The 22,830-nt window shown below is 36.1% G+C and overlaps 5 protein-coding genes and 1 pseudogene across 5 annotated transcripts; 5 read left to right on the top strand and 1 right to left on the bottom strand.

Moving 5' to 3' along the window:
- The first annotated feature begins 2,329 nt into the window (after positions 1–2,329).
- LOC104765726 (UDP-glucuronate:xylan alpha-glucuronosyltransferase 1) lies at positions 2,330–5,419 on the top strand. The gene is made up of 5 exons (XM_010489487.2): positions 2,330–2,630; positions 2,707–2,943; positions 3,069–3,688; positions 3,781–4,553; positions 5,035–5,419. Exons 1-5 carry the CDS (start codon positions 2,554–2,556, stop codon positions 5,308–5,310), a joined length of 1,983 nt encoding a protein of 660 aa, XP_010487789.1. The 5' UTR covers positions 2,330–2,553; the 3' UTR covers positions 5,311–5,419.
- A 652-nt stretch (positions 5,420–6,071) lies between these two features.
- LOC104765725 (agamous-like MADS-box protein AGL103 pseudogene) lies at positions 6,072–7,319 on the top strand (annotated as a pseudogene).
- Positions 7,320–7,775: 456 nt separating this feature from the next.
- LOC104765722 (zinc finger CCCH domain-containing protein 38-like) lies at positions 7,776–11,085 on the top strand. The gene is made up of 4 exons (XM_010489484.3): positions 7,776–8,121; positions 8,479–8,803; positions 8,897–10,640; positions 10,746–11,085. Exons 2-4 carry the CDS (start codon positions 8,529–8,531, stop codon positions 10,773–10,775), a joined length of 2,049 nt encoding a protein of 682 aa, XP_010487786.1. The 5' UTR covers positions 7,776–8,121; positions 8,479–8,528; the 3' UTR covers positions 10,776–11,085.
- Positions 10,769–13,268, top strand: LOC104765724 (uracil-DNA glycosylase, mitochondrial). Its single transcript, XM_010489485.3, has 8 exons — positions 10,769–10,904; positions 11,190–11,697; positions 11,807–12,036; positions 12,119–12,277; positions 12,384–12,414; positions 12,515–12,650; positions 12,777–12,860; positions 12,979–13,268. Exons 2-8 carry the CDS (start codon positions 11,409–11,411, stop codon positions 13,043–13,045), a joined length of 996 nt encoding a protein of 331 aa, XP_010487787.1. The 5' UTR covers positions 10,769–10,904; positions 11,190–11,408; the 3' UTR covers positions 13,046–13,268.
- On the bottom strand, positions 12,356–15,624 carry LOC104765721 (protein S-acyltransferase 11). Its single transcript, XM_010489483.3, has 4 exons — positions 14,994–15,624; positions 14,327–14,549; positions 13,937–14,235; positions 12,356–13,660 (listed from the first exon to the last, which is right to left on the bottom strand). The coding sequence occupies exons 1-4, from the start codon at positions 15,009–15,011 to the stop codon at positions 13,163–13,165; spliced, it is 1,038 nt and encodes a 345-aa protein (XP_010487785.2). The 5' UTR covers positions 15,012–15,624; the 3' UTR covers positions 12,356–13,162.
- Positions 15,625–18,046: 2,422 nt separating this feature from the next.
- LOC104767614 (uncharacterized) lies at positions 18,047–22,772 on the top strand. Its single transcript, XM_087502393.1, has 22 exons — positions 18,047–18,242; positions 18,358–18,403; positions 18,785–18,942; positions 19,072–19,152; positions 19,277–19,396; positions 19,478–19,558; positions 19,651–19,743; positions 19,840–19,911; positions 19,993–20,079; positions 20,170–20,259; positions 20,348–20,437; positions 20,528–20,620; positions 20,785–20,817; positions 20,892–21,002; positions 21,098–21,148; positions 21,247–21,326; positions 21,404–21,521; positions 21,597–21,685; positions 21,783–21,864; positions 21,960–22,051; positions 22,132–22,421; positions 22,519–22,772. The coding sequence occupies exons 1-22, from the start codon at positions 18,210–18,212 to the stop codon at positions 22,548–22,550; spliced, it is 2,022 nt and encodes a 673-aa protein (XP_087358519.1). The 5' UTR covers positions 18,047–18,209; the 3' UTR covers positions 22,551–22,772.
- The last annotated feature ends 58 nt before the right edge of the window (positions 22,773–22,830 follow it).

The raw sequence follows: 22,830 nt of genomic DNA, 5'->3' as shown, positions 1-22,830 counted from the left end.
AAGTCTTCGATGTCTGAGCAGCAGAGAGAGAAACATGTGTGTCCAAGACCTCCATATCCCATCTGGTTTTAGAAGCAATAGGATGATAAGCAGAAGTGTCAACCACTAGAGACTGTTGGATAAGAAAAGGACAGTGGGATCTCTCATGCGTCATTCTTTGACAGTGGAAGCACCTTTTCCTGATTCTCTCATAATCAATCCCGATTACAATAACTGAGCCATTTAGTAGCTGCAGCTCTTTTGAATTTTTGAGCCTCTTAGATATATCGAGGAGAACCCGAACCCTGATATAGTCATTACTTTGAGCTTCCGTTTCATCAAAAGGGAATTCGATTATACGACCTACCGACTTTGCAATCGTAGAGACTGTATCTTTGGTGTAGTGATTCACCGGGATGTTACGGATCCTAATCCAAACTGGTAGAAACATCAAGAAATCTGAGGGGGGATTTTCAACCCATTTTCCATCACTACGCCCCAATCATCTTGTGTCCAGACTCATGTCTTAAGAACCTCTTCCAAATCCTCGTCGTACTTGAAAATGAATTGAAAACGATCTCTGGATAGCGCTACCCCTTTAACTCTATCATATAAACGCCAAATTCTAGGCATCTCTAAGATCCATTTGGACATCTTTTGATACTCTGGATTCAGAAACCTACCTAGAAGACTTTGCTGATTTCTAGCTAAAGAACTGAAATTAGGTTGATATGAGATGACCAGAGGAGCTTCGTCTTCATCCTCAATCGTCATCGCCTTAAGGCATGTATCCAGCGGAGAATCCTTAACTGAAGCCATATAATCAGTAGAGGAATTCGAAATTTGAAACACAAAGGAAAAATTGTCAAGAACGAGACTGAAAAAGGGAAAATTTCCAGTGATTGCTCTGCCCAGATAGAATCCGAAAGAGAAATTCTTAATCCCACAAGAAATTGGAACGGCGAAGGAAACAGCGAACAGAGACAAGGATCAAATGACCTGGTAGGAAAGAGAAGAGAGTGTTTAAATATTTTAAGATCTTTCTTATTTAAATTAGGATTCACGATTATTTTTGAAGAAACTCATGTTTAGTATTGGGATTTTTATGTTCAGAAGATCCATATACTAGATATTTCCAATAATAATTGTGTTATTCAATAGTATATCTTGAATCATACGTAGCGATGGGTGCAAGGCTCTTATCAAAAGCAAATCTGATCCTTCTAGTCCCCACCTTCTCCTATGTGCAATTTAGCTACTACTCAGTCCTCTGATTGACACATGTCCTTACCTGTCTTTGTTTTTCCATGTCTTAATGAAGCTTAGAAGTTAATTAATTAATTCATCTAATCTCATACCCTTTTTTGTGTTTGATCAATTCCTTTATTTTCCCTTCGTCTAAACCATAATTAAACTTTGTTTCATCTAAATTAAACCATAATAATCTTTCCTCACGTATACAATTTTCTTTGACTTTATTTGATTCTGAATTACAAAAGAATAAAATGTTGTTGTCTAAAGAAATAAAAGTAGAACAAACAAATGTGAACATTTAATATTTTCTAGGATTAAAATTAGTGATTTAATCTCTGATCTGGATCATATGATCATAGGATACAATATTTGACACTGATTAAGTGGTTGTTATCTCTATACTAATCTGAGTTAGTTAAACCACAAAATCAAGACTAGTGTGTTTAGAATAATCAATAGATAAATACAAATTCAAAACACTATAATGTTTGGTGGAAGCAGTTCTTGAAAGGACCTCTAAACCTTGCAAGTTGCAAGCGAAGCATATGAATCAATGTACTATGCTTACCTGTGTTATGTTACCTTATCTTCACCTTACTTTGTCACAAAGGTTTTACACGTTATATATTCTCTTGTTAGTATTATCAACTTTCAATTGTTAAAATAGTAACGGTTGCTTTGTTATTAAAATATGTCATTAATATATTTGGACATTTGGTCATGTTCCAAATTACCCAAAACAAGAAAAAGTTATTTTAATACTATTGATTTTAATTATAATAATTGTTAACGAATCATAGGTATTCATGGATGCATGCGTACATCATTGTTTCTCTCCAGATGCAAAAACACTAAAACATAAACATATTTGAATTAATTGACTTAACTTTTCAGCATTTTTGTTTTGTTCTTAATTAAGTGAGTTATTATAAAAATATATCTTCGTTTTTATAAAACTTCATCATATTCGAAAATAAATTATGGTTGTCTTTACAAAGAAATGATCAAAGTTTGGTGGACATATGTCCATCAAAGTCACAAACTGAGTTTAAACTTAAGTGTTACAATATTATCCACAAAAAAATCATGTAAAAGTAAAAGAATCACGATAAATTAGAAAGAGAAAATCAAAAATAACACTATTAAAAAAAGGTGGGTGTGCAAAATACATTTTTTCTTATTTCCATAAATAAATAAATAAAATTAGAAACAAAAGAAATGTGATAGATATAAGAAGATTAAAAGAGACGTTATGTCTCACCTATATTTGCTCCCTCGTCTTCCTTGTCTAATTCTACTGTCTCAATCCATCAGTTTTATATGGCAAATTCTCCCGCTGCTGCTGCTGCCACCATCGCTACCGACGGTGACTCCCGGCGCCGTCTCTCCGCTTCCATGTAAGTGTACATTACTACCTTCCAATTTATTATTACAAAATCATCTAATTTTGGTTTTGTGTATATGTCTAAGCAGAGAAGCAATATGCAAGAGGAGGTTCCGGAGAAACAGTAAAGGCGGTGGCAGATCGGATATGGTGAAACCGTTTAATATCATAAATTTTCCGACACAAGACAAAAACAGTAGTTGTTGTTGTTGCAGCAAGATTCAGATCGTGAAGCTTCTCTTGTTTATCCTTCTCTCTGCTACACTTTTCACCATCATCTATTCTCCTGAAGCTTATCATCATTCTCTTTCCCACTCTTCTTCTCGGTAAATCTTTCTTTTTCTTTACATAGCCAACATTTACATTTTTGACTTCAAATAGTTTCAAATGCAAAATTTTACGTTTGCGTCTATATATCTCTTACAATATTATCTTAAAATGTTCAAATTAGATGGATATGGAGAAGACAAGATCCACGTTACGTCTCGGATCTGGGCATAAACTGGGACGATGTGACTAAAACCCTTGAGAGCGTCCAAGAAGGTCATACGATCGGTGTCTTGAATTTCAATTCGAACGAGATCCAACGGTGGAGAGAAGTGTCCAAGAGAAAGAAAAATGAGGATGAAGAAAATGTTGTCTTATTGAATCTAGACTACGCAGACAAGAACGTGACTTGGGACGCACTCTATCCAGAGTGGATCGATGAGGAGCAAGAAACAGAGGTCCCTGTTTGTCCTAATCTCCCGAATATCAGAGTACCTACAAGAAGACTGGATCTTATCGTTGTGAAGCTTCCTTGTAGAAAAGAAGGTAATTGGTCGAGAGACGTCGGAAGATTGCATCTCCAGCTCGCGGCTGCAACAGTGGCGGCTTCCGCCAAAGGGTTTTTCAGGGGACACGTGTTGTTTGTCTCTAGATGCTTCCCCATTCCGAATCTGTTTCGTTGTAAGGATCTCGTGTCTCGGAGAGGCGATGTTTGGTTGTATAAACCTAATCTTGATATCTTGAGAGACAAGCTTCAGCTTCCTGTCGGTTCTTGTGAGCTCTCTCTTCCTCTTGGCATCAAAGGTGAAAACAAATATGAATCCCAAATTTGGTAGTTTAGATTGGAAATCATCGCTAAGTTAACAAGATTCTGTATTCCTCCTTGAACTTTACAGAGAGGCCAAGCTTAGGGAACCCTAAAAGAGAAGCTTACGCGACAATTCTTCACTCCGCTCACGTTTACGTCTGTGGTGCAATCGCGGCAGCTCAGAGCATAAGACAGTCTGGTTCGACGAGAGACCTTGTTATCCTCGTCGATGACAACATCAGCGGTTATCACCGCAGTGGACTCGAAGCTGCGGGCTGGCAAATCCGGACGATACAAAGAATTCGAAACCCTAAAGCAGAGAAAGATGCTTACAACGAGTGGAATTACAGCAAGTTCCGGCTATGGCAGCTAACTGATTACGACAAAATCATCTTCATCGACGCGGATCTATTAATCTTGAGAAACATCGATTTCTTGTTCTCGATGCCTGAGATCTCAGCTACAGGAAACAATGGAACTCTGTTTAATTCAGGAGTTATGGTGATCGAGCCTTGCAACTGTACGTTTGAGCTTCTTATGGAGCATATAAACGAGATTGAGTCTTACAATGGTGGAGATCAAGGTTACTTAAACGAGGTATTCACATGGTGGCATCGGATTCCGAAACATATGAATTTCTTGAAGCATTTTTGGGTTGGTGATGAAGATGACGTGAGGCGTAAGAAAACAGAGCTTTTTGGAGCAGAGCCACCTATCCTATATGTTCTTCATTACTTAGGAATGAAGCCGTGGTTATGTTACCGTGACTACGACTGTAACTTCAACTCCGACATATTCGTTGAGTTTGCTACTGATATCGCTCACCGGAAATGGTGGATGGTCCACGACGCCATGCCACAGGTATTTCACTCCCTCCTAAAACCCTCATTGAACTCAAAAGAGTCATAACGTTAAAAGACGGCTTCACCTTTTTTTTCTCAAACAATTCAAAACATTTTTTAACTAAATAAATAAATTAAAAAGTACTTACTGTCCAAGTAAATTAAAAAGTACTTACTGTCCAAGTAAATTAAAAAGTACTTACTGTCCAAGTAAAGATTAGCCATTGAGAAAAAAAAAAAGATGAGCCATTTATCTCCAAATATACGAAAATCTTGACGGGTTATAATTTGGGAAGTTAGGTGCGTAGGCACCAAGTTTTGGTTTGCACATATTGCTTGTAATTTAGCTCAATTTTTATTGTATTTTATATTATTCTAAAAAAATATACATTATTAAAAAATCATTTTAGGCTGATTTCTTAATGATTTTTTAAAATATATATATTAGTTATACTGAAAATTGTGATGGTTTAATAATTAAAATAAATGAGATTTTGTAGGAACTTCACCAATTCTGTCATTTGAGATCCAAGCAAAAGGCACAGCTGGAATATGATCGTCGGCAAGCCGAGGCTGCCAATTATACCGACGGTCACTGGAAGCTAAGAGTAAAGGATCCAAGATTCAAGATTTGCATCGATCAATTGTGTAATTGGAAAAGTATGTTGCGGCATTGGGGTGAATCAAATTGGACCGACTACGAGTCTTTTGTTCCCACCCCACCAGCCATCACCTCCGCCCGGAGATCATCGTCACTTCCCCACCATAACTTGTGACGCAATTATATATTATACACACATATTGATGGATTTCATGAGTTTTTTTGTTTTGTTTTTGAAATGTTGCTACGAGTTTAGGTAAATATCAATTGTATTTTTGTTCCCCTATATAGTTTGTTAAATTGGAATAAAACATTATTTTTGTTTGCAGTTTTACAAAAAACGGAACAAAATTCGTCTATTTAGATGCCATTTTTAATACATACATAGATTCGATAATGTTAGGAAATACTCTTTTTTTGTTGGTCAAAAATGTTAGGAAATACTTAAATTCAAATAACTTTTACAAAATGATAGACTATAGACTTATAGCTGAATAACACAAATTAATCGATGTAATTAAGTACTAAGTGCATCTACTTTCTATAATTTCAAAGCTTAATTAGTCGGATCATTGTGTCGTATGCTTACATGTATGCGGCATATTATGTATTTGTCTACGTATGTATGTACGTACTTGAAAAGAATCTTTATTAGTGATTTCCTTAGTATTTAACCAGAAAACAAAATTTTCCTAATTAGTAAATTTTACATTCTCGTTTACCATAAAATTTAATTCAATGTGGAAAAAGTATATCAAAAAAGTGAATAAAATCTTTACAGCTATCATTATTGATTCGACAATAATTACTGAGAGAGAAAGAGGAACATCAGAAATAGAAATTCTTGAACTAAGATTTTTATATATTCGCTAACAATGATCAACACCTCTTCATTCAATCCAAATTTCACAAAGAATACACAGAGAGAGAGAGAACACCACCATGGTTTCTTTTTCATCCTGCTCTCTTTCGACTTCATCATCGACGAAGAAGAATTCAATGAGGTTTCCCCAAATTCAACAAACCGTTTTCAAGAAACCTTACTCTGCTTCCTCTTCTGCGAGAGCTACCAGCTTAATCAAAAGACGAGAGACCGTCTTTAAGAAAGCTAACGAGCTTTCAATTCTGTGTGGTATCGATGTTTGTGTCATCTACTACGGACCAGATGGAGAGCTGAAAACATGGCCAAAAGAGAGGGAGAAGGTCACAGCCCTCGCTCTAAGATACGGCGCATTAAGTGAGAGGAAACGACGCAAAGGAAGGGTTGATCTTTACGAGTTTCTCGACAAGATCAATAAGGATGATTCCAAGAAGAAGGATAAGAAGAAGCAGAAGAAGGAGAAGCCAGTGAGACGTGTGGCGAAAGTCAAGTATCCAGTTTGGGACCCTAGGTTTGATAATTACTCTGCGGAGCAACTCTCGGGACTTGTTCAGTCCTTGGAACGTAACCTAACCAGAATCCAACAAAGGGTTCGCGCTGTTGTTGAAGGTCACGGACAGAGGAAGATACAGTACTTGAACATGGCTAGTCAAGGACCGATGATGCCTAGTACGATGAATCAATACTTTCAACAACAACCAAACCAGCATGTTTCCATGTTTCTGTACAACCATGGGAACGGGAATGTCTCGCAAATCCCAGTCTCTGCATCAGCTTTGAACCAAGGGCAATCTCTGGCTCCGGTTCCGCCTGAACTCCTGATTTACCCGAATCAGGATGTGGGAAACTACTCGGGGTCTTTTGGGGCACAAGGAACTGGGATCAATGGGTCTCAGAACATGAACATGTTAACCTACAACAACATCAACAGCTTCAATGGTTTCTCAAAACAGATTGACCAGAATTCCAGAGTGGGAAGTTACTCTAGCTTACTCGAGGATGGAATCGATGAGTTTGAGGACAGCCGCAACAACTTCAATGCGGAAGACTATTCAGGGTTTCTTGGGGCGCAAGGAACGGTGACTAACGGGATGCAGAACATGAACATGCACGACAACAACAACAACAGCGTCAACGCTAATGGTCATTCGCATCAGTTTGGTCAGTTTCAAACACAACAGCAGCACGGAGCATTCAATTGGGATCAACCTGGAAGCAACTTTAGGTCTCTCTATGACCTCCCACAACCTCTCCAATAACTTCATATTTTTATTTTTGGGTTTATAATTATCTTTTACATAACTAAGAAGCATATATAATTAATTTTGGTTAGTGCAATTATCAGTTTTGAGACATTATTATATATCTATCTCTATTATGTCTGGTTTTTAAAAGTGTAATATGACTGATCTGAAGAAAATGTCATGTGAACTATTAATGTCTCCATGAGAATGACTCTTTCCTATACTTCTTCAGTTCTTCTTTTGTTTCTTGTTATGCTTATTTCTGAGAATTATGTTTGCAAGAAGGGTAAAAAAATGACAAATCGGAAATATTTACTTTTTAATTTTAACATCTCTCTCCAATCATCTGTTTCACTAAAAAAGGAAAAGAATATATAATGAGATGAAAAATGAAAAAAAAAAGTAGAAAATATCTGACTGGGGAAATTATCAACGGATGAGATTAAAAGTATATAAATAAACGGTTGGATTTGAATTGATGAGTACTTACCTTGTAAACGTGGGACCTATTAGCGAAAGAATTGTAGATTTTCTCCCCAAAAACAAAAAAGAAAAAAAAAAACAAAAAAACAAAAAAAAACACAGAGAACATTGAGAGAGTTTTGGTAAATTCGAAGAACCACCAGAGAGTTAACAAAGACTCGTTGTCGTTCTTCTTCTTCTTTGTTTCGTACATTCGAACAGATTTAAAAAAAAACTCGTTGTCGTTCTTCTCCTAGGAGCGAATAAGAAGAAGAAGAAGAAGAAGCTGCACTTACTACTTTACTAGACGGTTATTTGTCAATTGGTGGTGAAGAAGCTTGGTGTTAGGGTTTTTGTTTGTCTCTTTTGGTTGCTGATGAATAGCCCTTTTCGAATTCAAGTGAGTTCTGTTTCTCTCTTCTTGTCTAATTTTTGATTTTAGGTTTTTTTTTTTGGGTTCCCATTAGTTTGTTTTGCTCAGTTAAGGTTCTGTGAGAATTTAAGAGTTTAATTTCCATTGGAGAATTGGTACCAATTTCAATTTTTTTTTGTGGATTCGTTTTGATATGAATGGTCACATTGTTGCACTGTGAGTATGAGCTATATATATATATATATATATACTCGTAGACTATGATGTAATGTGTGACAAAGAAGTTGAATGGTGCTTTCAAGAAACTTGATAGATTAACATCAAATCCACTTAAGAAGAGGTTTAAATCCTTTACTTCTTTTGCTAATTTTTTCTTCTCTGCAGATTTTGTTTGGTGCTTACACTGGTTTGTGAGCCTTTAGGGGTTGGAGAAGATGAGTGGTTTGGAAAGAACACGTGTTTCAAAGCGAGGCTCTAAGGAAGAGACGCACCATGATCATTCTAGCCTAAATGCAAACTCTGCTTCTTATTACCGCGACAAAGAGTCCGAGCCTGTCCGGTTCAATGCAGAGAGTAATGGTTGTAGGAGGTCTGCTGCTGTGAACAACCAGCATCCCGGCCAAGCTAGGACTAGAAGCATAGTTTCACAGAATAACGATAACAGCTATTATTCTGAACAAGATGACACTAGGCAACAATTTTTCCCTAGGTTAGTGTTTGATTTGTTATAAGATGATACTAAGCAACAATTTATATTATCTTCAGTTCTCACATTATGTCTCTTTTTTTTCTTTCTTTATAGGAGTGGAAGTAGAAGTAATAGCAGGAGTAGAAGCCGTAGCAGAAGCCCAATCTATAGAGCTAGACGAGATGCAGGATCTTATGACAGACAACACAAGACCAGAACTCTAGCTTCTCCTACGCCAATAAGGGAATTCAATAAGAGAGGCAGTGGTCATCAGTTTGATAAAAGCAACGGTTATGGTTGGGAGGATAATACTAGAAAGCCTAGGGAGTCTAAATATCACACCGATGATTTCAGAGGAGAGGCGATGATGAAAGGCTCGAGGTCTTCTGACTATTATACTGAGTTTCACGAGGATTATTCGAGAAATGGCTTCTCCGACCAAAGATTGAAAAGGCACAGAAGCGGATATACAGGAGAGAAAGAAACTCAAAGAAGGGATGGTGATAGCGGAAGAGAATTCCACAGGAGTTACAATATCCCTTGCAAGTTTTTGGCTGCAGGGTTCTGTCGTAATGGAAGGTATTGCAGGTTTTCTCATGATGGTGCTGATAGAAAGCAGCTTCAAGACAGCAACTTTTATAGACAGGACCGTAACAATCATAGTGGTGGTCATAATAAATGGAATGATGTTGAAAGATTGGATAATAAAAGATTAGGTGGGACAGAAGTATCTCGTGCAAGTAAGGGAGTTTCTGAATCTAAAGGGAACGGTAGTAGCTGGATTGATGACATGGAGATGTCTCCTGATTGGAATTATGGAGTTAAACCTTTAAAGAACCCTGTGAAGGAAGAGGTTGGTGTTGGTATTATTGGTCAGAGTTCTCAATCTAGAGTTCAGAGTAATGGTATGTTTCCACATGGTGACAAAACTGTGGTTGAGAAACCTATAGCTGCTTCACATCAGAGTCATAGTCACCCAGTGAACGTCACTCCAGTTCAAGGTTTTAGTCAGAATCATAATGTATTGCCGTACCTAAGCTCACCAACTCCTGGAGAAAATCAACAAGTGCTAGCTACTGCTGCTGCAGATCTCTCAGTAGGCTCGAACTTGAGCAATCTTGAGAGTGGAAAAGTTTATCAAAATAATCATCAATCAACTGTAGAGAAACCTGTTTTGGTCCAAAATACCGTGAGTAAGGAACAACTCGATAAGATCACCAACATCTCAGCAAGTATTGCGCAGTTTCTTGCAAATAGGCAGCCCATTCCACAGCTTAATCAGGCATTACAGATGCCTCCGCGTTCAGAATCTTCCATGGCTGTTCAACCAAACCAGGCTACTACCACCGCTGTGCATACTCAAAGTAATGTAATGAATAGTAATCCAAATCAGCTAATGAGCATTGGCGCCGAAGGAGTCACAGCGGCAACTGCATTGCAGGTCAATGGGATACAGGATCTTACTCTAAATCCGAAGGGTTATGAGGAAAAAGAGAACAAAAAGACTGATGAAGCTAGCAAAGAAGAAGAGGGTAAGAAAACTGGAGAAGACACCAATGATGCTGAGAATATTGTAGATGAAGATGTTGATGGTGAAGGAAGTGATGAAGAAAACAATAAAGGGAAAGACCCAAAAGAAATGCGGGCGTTTAAGTTTGCGCTTGTTGAGGTTGTAAAGGAGCTTCTAAAACCAGCTTGGAAAGAAGGTAAGATGAATAAAGATGTTTACAAAAACATAGTGAAGAAGGTAGTTGAGAAAGTTACTGTTACAATGCAAAATGGAAACGTTCCTCAAACACAGGAGAAGATTGACCAATATCTATCTGCTTCAAAACCAAAACTTACCAAGCTCGTGCAGGTTCATTCTTCATTTACAACCCTTACCTTACGCTCTTTAAAACTTAATCAACTGCAAACATAATGTTCCTAACCATTGTTTTTTGTGTCTTGTTTTCAACTCCAGGCATATATCAGCAAAATCAAGAAGACCTAAATTGATTAGGACTCATATGTTGTCTTAATACCATTCTTTTCATCATCATACAGTTTGAGAGCTGCATTGGAAAATGTTGTTAACTTTATTCTTACCGGCTTAATCTTTAGAGGAAGATGAGAAGATCAGGTGAGGCTTTGTTGTCCCCATTAATTTCACTTCTGTAGATATTACCTAGAGATTTTGTCCCAAATTTATCCTTTTTTTTTTCTTCTTTTTGACATAATGATATTGTCCAAACTGATAGACCAAGTTGCGTTTGTCTTTTTTTACCATATAGAAACTTAGAACCAATTTCAATGATCCTTCATCTCTTGTGTTGTTCTCAACAGAAGTTATAGAACTACTAAACTCGTTCCTGATATGTAACTTATCAAATTGAAATCGGATTTGTTCTTAAATTGGATACTGTAGAAACTGGAGTACACCGAGGAGTGCAATTGGTATTTTAACCGATTCAAACCGGCCTGAAGAGTTGCCTTAACCGGCCTGTACCACCGTTTTTCCCGCCATTTAACTCTTCTCTTCTCTGTAAAATTTCTGGGAAATTGGGAATTTGGTGAGAAAATTAAAAATTGGGATCTTTTCATCTTCTCATAGACTCATAGTGACTGATACACTTCTTAATCGAAGATGGCTTCGTCCACACCTAAAACCCTAATGGATTTCTTTCAACCTGCCAACAAACGCCTCAAACCTTCCCCTTCTTCCTCCTCTTTCCCGGCCGTCGCCGTCGCCGGTGGATCCCGCGGTTTGGGTTCTGCAGCAAACTCGCCGCCTCGTTTAACCGTTACCAGTTCAGCCGCTGATGACTCATCTGGTTTAACACCTGAACAAGTCGCTCGCGCCGAGTTCAACAAGTTCGTCGCCAAATCCAAGCGTAACCTCGCCGTCTGCTCCGAGAAGGTCACAAAAGCGAAAGGTATGATTTTTTTATTATTATTTTCTATCTTCTTTTAATTTATTGAACGTTCATTACATTTCCTTTAAGGGTTACGAATCTGAATTGATTTTGGGGATGGCAATTGCAGCTGAGGGAAGATGCTATGTGCCGTTGAGTGAGCTTTTAGTGGAGGAATCATGGCTTAAAGCTCTTCCTGGTGAACTGCATAAACCTTACGCCAAAACACTTTCTGAGTTCCTTGAAAGTGAGATTATTGCTGACGGTAAAAGCCCTTTGATATATCCACCGCAGCATTTGGTTTTCAATGCCCTTAATACAACTCCTTTTGATCGAGTCAAGGTTGTTATTATTGGACAGGTAAAGCATTTGGACTCAAAACTTTGGTTTCTTTGAGGGTTCTGTTTATGAGTTAACTAAGTTTTTGACTATGTTTGATTAGGATCCTTACCATGGACCTGGTCAAGCTATGGGTTTGTCCTTCTCTGTGCCTGAAGGAGAAAAGCTTCCTTCTAGTCTTTTGAACATATTTAAGGAGCTTCAGAAAGATGTTGGCTGTTCAATCCCACGTCATGGTAATCTACAGAAATGGGCTGTGCAGGTAAATGGAGTTTCTTTATGACCTCTCTCTACTTATTTGTGTCATCAGTTCTCAGTTTACTTGGAGAAGATCAAACAATTCAGTTTTGGATTTCTTTATTTTTTAGGGTGTGTTGCTGCTGAATGCTGTTCTTACAGGTAATGTCTCCTATGGCTTGACGACCTTTTGAGTTTAAAACTGTCAAAAATACTGCAATTCTTCTCACAAGTATGTCGGTTACATTACCTTCTTCTTCAGTAAGGAGTAAACAGCCTAATTCGCATGCGAAGAAAGGATGGGAACAATTCACTGATGCTGTTATTCAAAGCATCTCACAGCAGAAGGAAGGTGTTGTTTTTCTCCTCTGGGGAAGATACGCTCAAGAGAAATCCAAGTAGGTTTCGTTTTATGAATGTGATACAGCTTATGAGAAGATTAGCTCATTTTGACTTCCAACACACTAGACTTGTAGATTTCGCAGCCTATGCATCTTCATTGTGTTTATCTTGTATGAATACAGGTTGATAGATGCGACTAAACATCATATACTCACAGCAGCTCATCCATCTGGTTTGTCGGCACATAGAGGCTTCTTCGACTGCAGGTTTGCTCAAGTCCAGTACACCTTTTTGCAAGATATGTCATGACCTGCAATTATCTGCATGTTGTACTTATGTTGTCCCAACTGCTGAATTTAACATTAATGTTCTACCTTCTGACAGACATTTCTCTCGCGCAAACCAGATATTTGAGCAAATTGGGATTCCTCCCATCGACTGGCAACTTTAACATCTTAACCTTAGGCTTCAGGCCAAGACGAAGTGTAATATTTCTCGGGCAGCCTAGCATTTTTTGCATGTCTTATGTCTCTTCCTTAGGCTTAACATCTTAACCTTAGGCTTCTTTTCATGTCTTATGTCTCTTCCTCAATTTCCTTATGGTTGGCAATTGCCATTCAATTGAATCTGGACATCCGAAAAACAACAAAAGATTCCGGCAGCTCTTTTCACCATCTTCTTCTGTTCCTTGAGAACTTAAATGGCTTAAGTAAGTCTTGCCTTCATAAATATAGCTAAGCTGTTGCCACAACAAAACACTTAGCCCAATCGCCACAGAAACACTTGCCACAAAGAGATAGACTAGGACAAGGCCTCGAACAGAGATGAAGACAGCATTGGCTAAGTAAGCAAAAGATATATTCTTCACTGCTCTCAGAATCGATAAACTATTACCATGCGCCACATGGGCCACCTCAGATGCATAGGCAGCTCCATTTTCCAAAGGTGGCAAGATGTGAATCACAGAATACACACACATAACAGCAGCATAGATTGTGCTAATGACGGCTGAGATAAGAAATGCTATGAATTGTTTGTGATTGCCCGCACCAACACAGTTCCCAATCTGCAAATACAACACAAGGAGAGTCCTTAGCCAGTAAATAAGGAGAGTTTAAGGTATTGAAAAAAAAAGTCTACATGACTGGGGAAAATTAGAGGGTCGTATGAAATGGAATGATAAACTTGATACAAGTCTATGTGGTTTATGTAAACGCTAAATTTGAAAAGTAATCATCCACCACATAACGTACACTCAAAAAGCCACTCTATATTCAGCCCTTTATGTGAAAATGATATATGTAATAACCAAAGAGAAACCTGAAAAAGCCATGAGACTTACAAAGGGGCAATGGTGATCCATGTCCAAGACACACATGCGACACGTGCGGCAGTGATGGGTTCTAGGTGACTTGGGTTTGGAGCAGTAGTTACAAAAGGTATAGTTGTTAAGTGCGCCGTTCCCTACTCCAGGGTGGGTTCCATAAAGAATAGTTGGTGGTATCCCGGCGCATTTAAAAGCAACAAGAATAAATGTTGAGAGCGTTGATATCGCCAGACACGCTGTTGTAACACAATGAAAAATTCCGCAAGCCAAGCTGATCGAAAACAAGACAGGATATGCAGCCCAAATCCCACCACCTGAAGTATTATTCCAAAAGAGTATTCAACAGAGAAACCGAAAAGTATAATTTCTCAACATAATGTTAATTTCTTATTTAGAGAGACTTACATATCACAAAGAGCATAAAAACTGCCAGAATAACGACAAAACACCGGTCACGGAAACGTCTCAACCCAAAGCTTTTGGTTTCAGGTCGGACTGGATTCTGATTCGTGATTGCACCACACCATCCACACTTGAAAACAGGTGCATATGATGGAAGAACAAGGTTTAGCCCACATCCCCAACAAACTGCTTCGTAATCCTCATTTATGGTTGTAACAAAACTCCCCTAGAAAAAAAAAAACAAACAGTTATACTATTTGTTACAGCCTATCACTATTTCACAGTTCTCTCTTTCAAACCTATTCTCCAAGAGAACAGTTCTACTAACACTAACACAATCCAGCTTCATGATTTCCTAGACAGTATTATGTTATCTAAACATTTCTCTATCAGATACCCGATGATTGAGAAGTTAGAACATTCCCCTTCTGTCCCAATCATTAAGCAAGTATTATGAAAAGAGAAAGGTCAAGTATAATGCCAAATTTGATAAAAAGTTTCATTCTTTGTCAATCATATAGTCTGCAAACTAGTTGACAAGACCATATATTGACATTCATAAGCTTTTCCAAAACCCACACTGTATCCATACCAGCTAAATCTCCTAATGAAATCTTTAAAGCCTCCGCAAGTGAAGATAAAGTCAAAGAGAGGAGAAGGATCCACTAACCTGAGAAGGCTCTTCCATAGGTATCCGAGATACAAGAAAATCAAGGTTTTCTTCTTAAGAAATCCCAGATGATTGATGAGAGTTCAACAATCATAAAGTCAAAGAAAACCCAAAAAGCTCTGAACGAGCAACATATCCTAAACCAATAGAAACCCAATCAGTCATCAGAGGGAGTTGAATTTATAGGCTTAATCTGATGAAGAAAACACGTCTCGCTGAAGAATCATCCGTCAGAGAATATTCGAAATCTCTAATCTTGGGGCGACGACCAGAGAACTACCAAGCTCCCTTAAAGCTACGGTCTTTTCACAAAGATCTGATTAACCTTCAATTTGCTTGACCACGACACAAGGCATCTGAAAGAATTATTGAGAAATTCACAAAGGCCTATTCCTCTATAGATCAATTCACCGTTGGTCGTCGACGGCGATTGCGACACAGTAAACACCGGGAAATTTTATGATGGGAGGTTTGAGAAGAAGAAGAGGAGAAGCATGAACGAACTCAGGCGGCGAAGAAAATGATATTAATTCTTGTTAATTTTACATATACCTCCCTCCCAGTCCCATTATTATTTTAATTCTAAGTTTTGGTCCATTCTTTATAATCTTATATAATAAAGTCAAAGTTCAAACTCATGCTCTAATTATAAGTAACTATTTTATACAGTTACCATTATATTATTATTTGTTAGGAAGTAAATAATACTATAATATAAATAAAAAATTGCACCAAAAATCAATTAATTTCATTTTAAAATGATACCAAAATATGAAAATATGAAAAAATCAATTAATTTCATTCTAAAATAATATCAAGATATAAAAAAAATATGGAAAATATAATATTTCTTTGTTGTTAAATATTTTGTAATATTTAGTTCACAATTGTATTATTTACTTCCTAAAAAATAATAATATTATGGTACTATTAGCATATTTTGTTTAAAGCTAAATCTTATTTTGGTGAAGAGGTAAAGAATACTAAATTTTGTTTAAAGCTAAATCTTATTCTAAAATGATATTTGTAGATGAAAACTATTAGCATATTTTTTTAGGAAGTAAAATAATCATACTATTTGCATATTTGATTGGTAAATAAAAACATTTAAACATCTTACATTCTACAATTCTTGTCTAAAACTTAGGTATTTAGATATATTTGTATGTAATCCCATGGGATTCTCAAATTCTCTTTTATCAAAAAGATTTTTTGGTTAACTCTTTAATGATTATAATTAAGATAAACAACTTTATTTCCCTGTTAGCTATCCAATTTCTTGAATATATCTCTAGAATTAATTTAACTTCCTTCTTTTTTTCTCTTTGTATTTTCTTCAACCAACATTATATCAATGATTTAACTATCTTTCATTCCATAGTGAACAAAACTCTAATCTTTTTCATATATAAAAATTTATTTCTCTAAAGACATACTTTCATAAATTTTTCTACAATATTAACCAAATTTTCATTAACTGCTGCAATCCTTCAAATTATTGAAAAAATTATAACGCCTAAACCATATGTTCATATCTTCATAATTTACCTAAGAATACAAAGCAAATCTTTGGTTTTATTTTCGATACATTTTTATATTTTGGTGATGCATCTACTTACTTAAATAATACATCAACATGTTCTAAGCCTCTCTAGATTTTTTATATAAATAATAAAATTGTTTGTGATATGAAAAAGAATAAAAGATATGGAAGATGTTTCAAATTCCTCTTTAATTTTGAATATACTTGTTTTAATTTAGGTACTTTTAATTTGGGTTGACATGTGTCATTTTCTTCACTGCTGATGAGTCACTCATATGGAGAGAGTTGAACAACTTTCATAATATATATTAGATTATGAGTTTGAGAAAACCCTACTTTATTATATAAAATATTATCAATTCATTTTATTTTTAAATAATTTAAAGATATAAATATGATTTTTCTTTTTTCTTTGAGAAAATATCATTTTTTTGGTATGATCAGTTTATTTATTAGATAAAGAAAAATAATTGGTTAAAGTAAACAACTTAAACACGGATTGGTTAATCATAATTGTGTATTAGTTCTATAAAATATAACTCCCGCGATATATTTTAATGTATTAATTGTCATACAATATTTATGTTTTACAATAAAGATTAAAAAACACAATCAAAACATAAATATTATTCGCTCGTTAGGATGTTTCCAATAAAAACACGTAAATTAATAAAAAACTACTTTAAAAAGGTTAAACCAATTATAAATAAGACTTCATAATATAAAGTATTAAACTAATATAAAAATTGTACAGAAACTTTAAAACATCATATATTATAAAACAAAATAACTTCTCTAAAACATCATATTCTACACCTTATATAAACTTCAAAAAAGTTAAACCAATTATAAATAAGACTTCACGTGTATAGGGAAGCTAACCGTCTTGCTGATGGATTAGCGAATTATGTGTTTTCTTTACCGCTTGGTTATTATTCTTTTTCTGTTTGTCCGGATGTTGTTCGTTCCGTGATGGTCGAAGATGTTAATGGGTCTTTGATCCCACGTCATGTTCTTTTGTAATTTTTTTATTTTTTAATAAAATATAGGAGACATTGTCTCCTATTTCACACCCAAAAAAAAAACTTTGTAATATAAAATATTAAACTAATCTTAAAATTGTATAGAAAATTGAAAATATCATGAAACAAAATAACTTCTCTAAAACTTCATATTCCCCGTATAATTTTATAAAATTTGTAATAATTTATAATAATAATTATTGAATTATTTTAAAATGACTAAATATATTATATATATATATATTAGTTATAAAATATTATATTATTTATTGATTTTACGGTTTTACCCACGCATTTTTTCTAGTTAATGATATTTTTGACAACCTCCTCCTGCATAAATAATAATACCAAAAATTTCGACACTTGTAAAACTTGGGAGTCAAGTGTCGTAAGTCAACTCCAAATCACACAATTAATGGTAAGATTAACATCAGCTTGTGAGATGTACGGTTCAGATTTATAAAGAAAAAAAAAGGAAAGAAAAAAATAAATAAGACAAGACCGACTCTTCAATCTTCCCAAAACCAGAACCAAAAGTATCAATATAAATTACAAATCTCCTGTATAAAAAAAAAACAAAACCCTAAACCTTTTAAGAATCTCGTAAAAACCTAGCTGTAGCAGCAATCTCTCTCGTTTCTGATCGGAACCATGAGCAAGTCTAGCAAAAAATCCGACACCAAAGTAGCGATCTTTCTCCTTCTTCTTCTTCTTCTTCTTCTTCTTCTTCTTCTCACTCTGTTTTGTCTGTGAAGACAATTCTGAACTCTGTGTTTATTTTTTATCTTTGATTTTCTAGGTTGAAGCCGCACCACCTGCTTCAATCACAAAGCCACTCAAGAAAGGTACTGTTTTTTTTTTATATATATACTTAGTGTAAAAGTCTGTGGTTTCTCTTAATTGTGTCTCATTCACCAAAGCTCAAAAACTGGGAATTATTGTGTCGTGAAGCAATTCTATGATTTTGTTACATACTCTCATCACAATCTCACATGCACTTAATAGATTTGTTTGGTTAATTCATCTTCAATTTTGTTAAGAGACCCAATTTTTTCTTGGGTTCTCGACTCTGGCTCATTACTTTTCTGCTTGGACGATTTGGGGATTTGTTTGCTGATTGAATCATGGTATTATGTTGTGTTGAACGAGTGTGATTACAAATCAATTGACAAGAACTAGCTTCTCAACAATTATGTTCTATTTTTTTTCTATAATTTGTTTGTTAGGTAAGAGAGATGCGGAACAGGATTTGGACATCCAAGTTTCGAAGAAGCAGAAGAAAGACTTGATTGCTGCTGTTCAGAAGGAGAAAGCTGCGAAAAAGATACCAAAGAAGGTAGAGACTAGCAGTTCTGACTCATCTGATTCTGAGGAAGATCAGAAGGTAAAAAACTTCAATCTCGTTGTGTAATTTGTATAAAGCAATGTGACAAATTTAGTTTAAGTTGAGTTTAAACTGAGTACTATGTTTCTGTCTATACTCATCTTGTCTCTTTAATTTTCTGCTGTTCAGAAGGAGAAAGCTGCCAAAAAAATACAGAAGAAGGTAGAAACTAGCAGTTCTGACTCTTCTGATTCTGAGGAAGAGCAGAAGGTAAAAACTTCAATCTCGTTGTTTGATTTGTATAAAGCAATGTGACAAATTTAGTTAAGTTGAGTTTAAATTGAGTACTATGTTTCTGTCTATACTCATCTTGTCTCTTTAATTTGCTTTTTAGACTAAGAAGACTACTAAGAAAGTTACTGCAAAGGAACCTCCATCTAAGCTGAAGGATGACTCTTCTGAAGACGATGATGATTCTTCTTCTTCGGATGAGGATGATTCTTCTTCGGATGAGGTAGGGATTGCATTACCAAACTTCTCTCAATGCTATTGCATTGCCACTTTTTTTGTTTATAATATTGATTTATACATATAGGAACCTGCCCCTGCAAAGAAGCAACCTGAACCTCTTAAGAAAGACAAGGTAGATAGCGAGGATGATTCTTCTTCAGACGAGGTGTGTTTTGCTGCATCATTACACGTTAGCTCAATGTTAGAGGGGGATGTCATCAGCTTAGTTTGCAATTGTGTCGTTTTGAACATTGTTAGGAAACCGCCCCTGTGAAGAAGCAAACAGCAAAAGCTCTTAAGAGTTCAAAGGTCGAGAGCAGCTCATCAGAGGATGATTCTTCTTCAGACGAGGTAGGAGTTGTGTTACACATGTTAGCTCATAATTACAACCTAATATCATATGCTTAGCTGAAATCCGTTTTTTTTCCTTTTATATAACTTGATTAGGAACCTGCCCCTGCAAAGAAGCAACCTGTTAAGAAAGACAGCTCATCCGAGGATGATTCTTCTTCAGATGAGGTATGAGTTGTTGCATCATTACATGTTAGATGAATTTGAAAGCTTAATTTGAAATTTGTTTGTTTAATAAAACTTTGTTAGGAAACTGCCCCTGTGAAGAAGGTAGCGTCAGTTCCTAAGAAGGCCAAGGCAGACAGCAGTTCATCTGATGATGGATCATCTGACGAGGTAAACATTGCGTTTTTACTTGTTAGCTTAATGTTACAAGAATATCATAAGCTTATTTTGATTTTTTTTTATTAAATAAATCATAATTAGGAACCTGCCCCTGCAAAGAAGCAACCAGCAGGTGTTGAAAAACCCAAGGCAGAAAGCGAATCATCTGAGGACGAAACATCTTCAGACGAGGTAGAAATCACATCATTACACATTATCTCAATGTTGGGCGAATGTCATATGTTTGATTTTTCAAACTCTTTTGATAAAATCATTATAGGAATCTGCCCCTGTGAAGAAGCAACCTGCAGCCTCTAAGAATGCCAAAGCAGCGAGCAGTTCATCAGAAGGAGAATCTTCTTCCGACGAGGTAAGAATTGTGTTATACATGGTTAGCTCAATGGTAAAGTAATATCATATACTTACTTGGAGATTCGATTTTTATATAAAACATAATTAGGAACTCACACCTGCCAAGAAGAAGCCAACAATTGGTAAGAAAGCCAAAGCAGCTGCAAAAGATTCATCATCCTCGGAGGACGATTCTGATGAGGTTTGTTTTGATACAGTTTCTATGTCTTCATACACATACTAATTAAAACATGATAATGACCGTGTCTATATATTTGTTATTTCTTAAGATTGGATCATTTAAATGATTTGTGATAGTTTTATATTCTATACACTTAACATTCCATACTATTTTGCCACTTGCAGGAAAGTGATGATGAAAAACCTCCTACAAAGAAGGTAGTTACATTCTTCCACAAGGTTGTTCTCATTAGTTTTATGCTGTGGAAATGACAACAAAACTTTTTTTGCAGCCTAAAGTTTCATCAACAAAAACTTCCAAACAAGAAACCTCTAGTGATGAATCTAGTGAGGAGTCTGATGAGGAGGAGAGTGAAGATGAGAAAGTGACCCCGAAGAAAAAGGTACCATTAATGTTGTCTTCAAATCCTTTTCTATAGAATATACTTGCTAATGTTTTGATAATAATTTTTAAACTATCTTTTGATCAAAAATCCAGGATTCTGATATTGAAATGGTGGATGCAGAGCAGAAATCAAATGCAAAACAGGTAAAAACTCTTGTAAATGTTTTTTATAATTTTATTCCTTTAGTTATGATCATTTGAACGTTTTGTGTAATGTGTAATGTGTTTTTTTTATACTACAGCCCAAAACACCAACAATTCAGGGAGGATCAAAGACATTATTTGCCGGAAATCTTTCCTATGCAGTTCAGAGATCTGACATGTAAGTATATAGCATTTTTTTTTCTGGTTCTTCCAATTTCAGTGTTAGTTGTATGATATTTATAACCCAATATACAGAGAGGATTTCTTCAAAGAAGCTGGTGAAGTTGTCGATGTTAGAATTGCTTCACATGAAGATGGGAAACCTAAGGGATATGGGCATGTTGAATTCGTTTCTGCAGAAGCAGCTCAGAAGGTTAGTTCATATTTGGTTATTTTGGAAAGTGGTTTTTGGAAATTTCGATGATGATTGGATCTGTTTTGATTGTAGGCAATGGAACTGAATGGTAACCCCTTACTAGGCCGCGATGTTCGTCTTGATCTTGCTAACGAGATGGGACACAGAACTCCACGAAGCAGGTAGGTTTCTTATCTGCCATCTATGAGCATGTTGTGATAGTTGATTAGGCATGTTTGTTTCCAGGCTGATATCGTTTTTTCTCTTGAATATATGCAGCAATCCTGTTTCCTATGGAGTAGGAAGCCAATTTCGAAAGCTTTATGTTAGAGGATTTGATACTTCTCTTGGAGAAGATGAAGTAAAACTCTTGTCCTCATTTTTTATTTAAACCAATATGACATGTTACAATAGCTCTGATGCAAACCGCTAAAAATCTGTTTTGAACATGATCAGCTCAAGGATGCCTTTAGAAATCACTTTAGTACTTGTGGAGAAGTGGGAAGGATTTCTCTTCCAACTGATCGTGAGAGTGGTGTCATGAGGGGGTTTGTAACTCTTCTCTCCTGCATCGGCGAATGATGGTAATGACTACGACGCTTACGGAAGTTTTTTCTTATTCTTTCAGGATGGCTTACATAGATATGAAGAGTGGATTCGATGAGGCGTTGCAACTGAGCGGAAGTGAAATGGGAGGAGGATTTTTAACGGTGGAAGAGGCTAGACCAAGAGATAGTGATGGCAGTGGTTCAAATGACAGACCTCCAAGGGACAATGGTGGCCGTTTCTCGAATAGAAGAGGTAGAGGGGCACCTGGTAGAGGACCACCTGGTAGAGGGCCACCTGGTAGAGGACGTGGCCGTTTCAGTAACGCTGGCAGAGGACCCAGCAAACCAAGTCTAATTGCATCTGCGCAAGGTTTGTTTCTTCTTCATTTATCTTCCCCTTTTTTTGTTGATGTACATCGTAGATATTAGTGTTCTTATAAATTTGTGTTTTTGTATTGGTCTTGCAGGGAAGAAGACCGTCTTTAATGATGAAGAGTAGAAAGCTTTTTTTGTGGTTGGAGATGGCTCTTGTTTTTGTTCTATCTTTTATTTAGCTCTTTTTTTTGGCCGTTTCCTATTGAGAAAAGCATGAAACTTTTATTATGTGATGAGTTACTACTCTTCTTAAGATATTTGTGTTGGCTTTGCTTAAACTAAGAGCACTTTGCTGCTTAAAATTTTGAACTAAACCTTTACCTTTATTGATGGTTGCATTACTACCTTTGCTGCTTGCAGTTTCTCTTCAATTAGTGAAAGGAGTTAACAAGCTGTAAAATCTC

The sequence above is a fragment of the Camelina sativa genome, chromosome 19, assembly GCF_030686135.1.
Source record: "Camelina sativa cultivar CO46 ecotype springtype chromosome 19, ASM3068613v1".
In the NCBI taxonomy this organism is placed as follows: Eukaryota; Viridiplantae; Streptophyta; class Magnoliopsida; order Brassicales; family Brassicaceae; genus Camelina; species Camelina sativa.
Note: the sequence above shows the minus strand (reverse complement) of the source record. Positions and strands in the feature narration are given on the sequence as shown.

What these genes read in the sequence shown, in the direction of transcription:
- LOC104765726 (XM_010489487.2), top strand. Translation starts at nt 2,554, where the DNA reads ATGGCAAATTCTCCCGCTGCTGCTGCTGCCACCATCGCTACCGACGGT. An exon ending in CGCCGTCTCTCCGCTTCCAT is followed by an intron (nt 2,631 to 2,706) that starts GTAAGTGTACAT and finishes ATGTCTAAGCAG; the next exon opens with AGAAGCAATATGCAAGAGGA. An exon ending in CTTTCCCACTCTTCTTCTCG is followed by an intron (nt 2,944 to 3,068) that starts GTAAATCTTTCT and finishes TGTTCAAATTAG; the next exon opens with ATGGATATGGAGAAGACAAG.
- LOC104765722 (XM_010489484.3), top strand. Translation starts at nt 8,529, where the DNA reads ATGAGTGGTTTGGAAAGAACACGTGTTTCAAAGCGAGGCTCTAAGGAA. An exon ending in AGGCAACAATTTTTCCCTAG is followed by an intron (nt 8,804 to 8,896) that starts GTTAGTGTTTGA and finishes CTTTCTTTATAG; the next exon opens with GAGTGGAAGTAGAAGTAATA. An exon ending in AACTTACCAAGCTCGTGCAG is followed by an intron (nt 10,641 to 10,745) that starts GTTCATTCTTCA and finishes TTTCAACTCCAG; the next exon opens with GCATATATCAGCAAAATCAA.
- LOC104765724 (XM_010489485.3), top strand. Translation starts at nt 11,409, where the DNA reads ATGGCTTCGTCCACACCTAAAACCCTAATGGATTTCTTTCAACCTGCC. An exon ending in GAAGGTCACAAAAGCGAAAG is followed by an intron (nt 11,698 to 11,806) that starts GTATGATTTTTT and finishes TGGCAATTGCAG; the next exon opens with CTGAGGGAAGATGCTATGTG. An exon ending in AGGTTGTTATTATTGGACAG is followed by an intron (nt 12,037 to 12,118) that starts GTAAAGCATTTG and finishes ATGTTTGATTAG; the next exon opens with GATCCTTACCATGGACCTGG.
- LOC104765721 (XM_010489483.3), bottom strand. An exon ending in TTTTATGCTCTTTGTGATAT is followed by an intron (nt 14,236 to 14,326) that starts GTAAGTCTCTCT and finishes ATAATACTTCAG; the next exon opens with GTGGTGGGATTTGGGCTGCA. An exon ending in TGGATCACCATTGCCCCTTT is followed by an intron (nt 13,661 to 13,936) that starts GTAAGTCTCATG and finishes TTGTATTTGCAG; the next exon opens with ATTGGGAACTGTGTTGGTGC.
- LOC104767614 (XM_087502393.1), top strand. Translation starts at nt 18,210, where the DNA reads ATGAGCAAGTCTAGCAAAAAATCCGACACCAAA. An exon ending in ATTCTGAGGAAGAGCAGAAG is followed by an intron (nt 19,153 to 19,276) that starts GTAAAAACTTCA and finishes TTTGCTTTTTAG; the next exon opens with ACTAAGAAGACTACTAAGAA. An exon ending in ATGATTCTTCTTCAGACGAG is followed by an intron (nt 19,744 to 19,839) that starts GTAGGAGTTGTG and finishes TAACTTGATTAG; the next exon opens with GAACCTGCCCCTGCAAAGAA.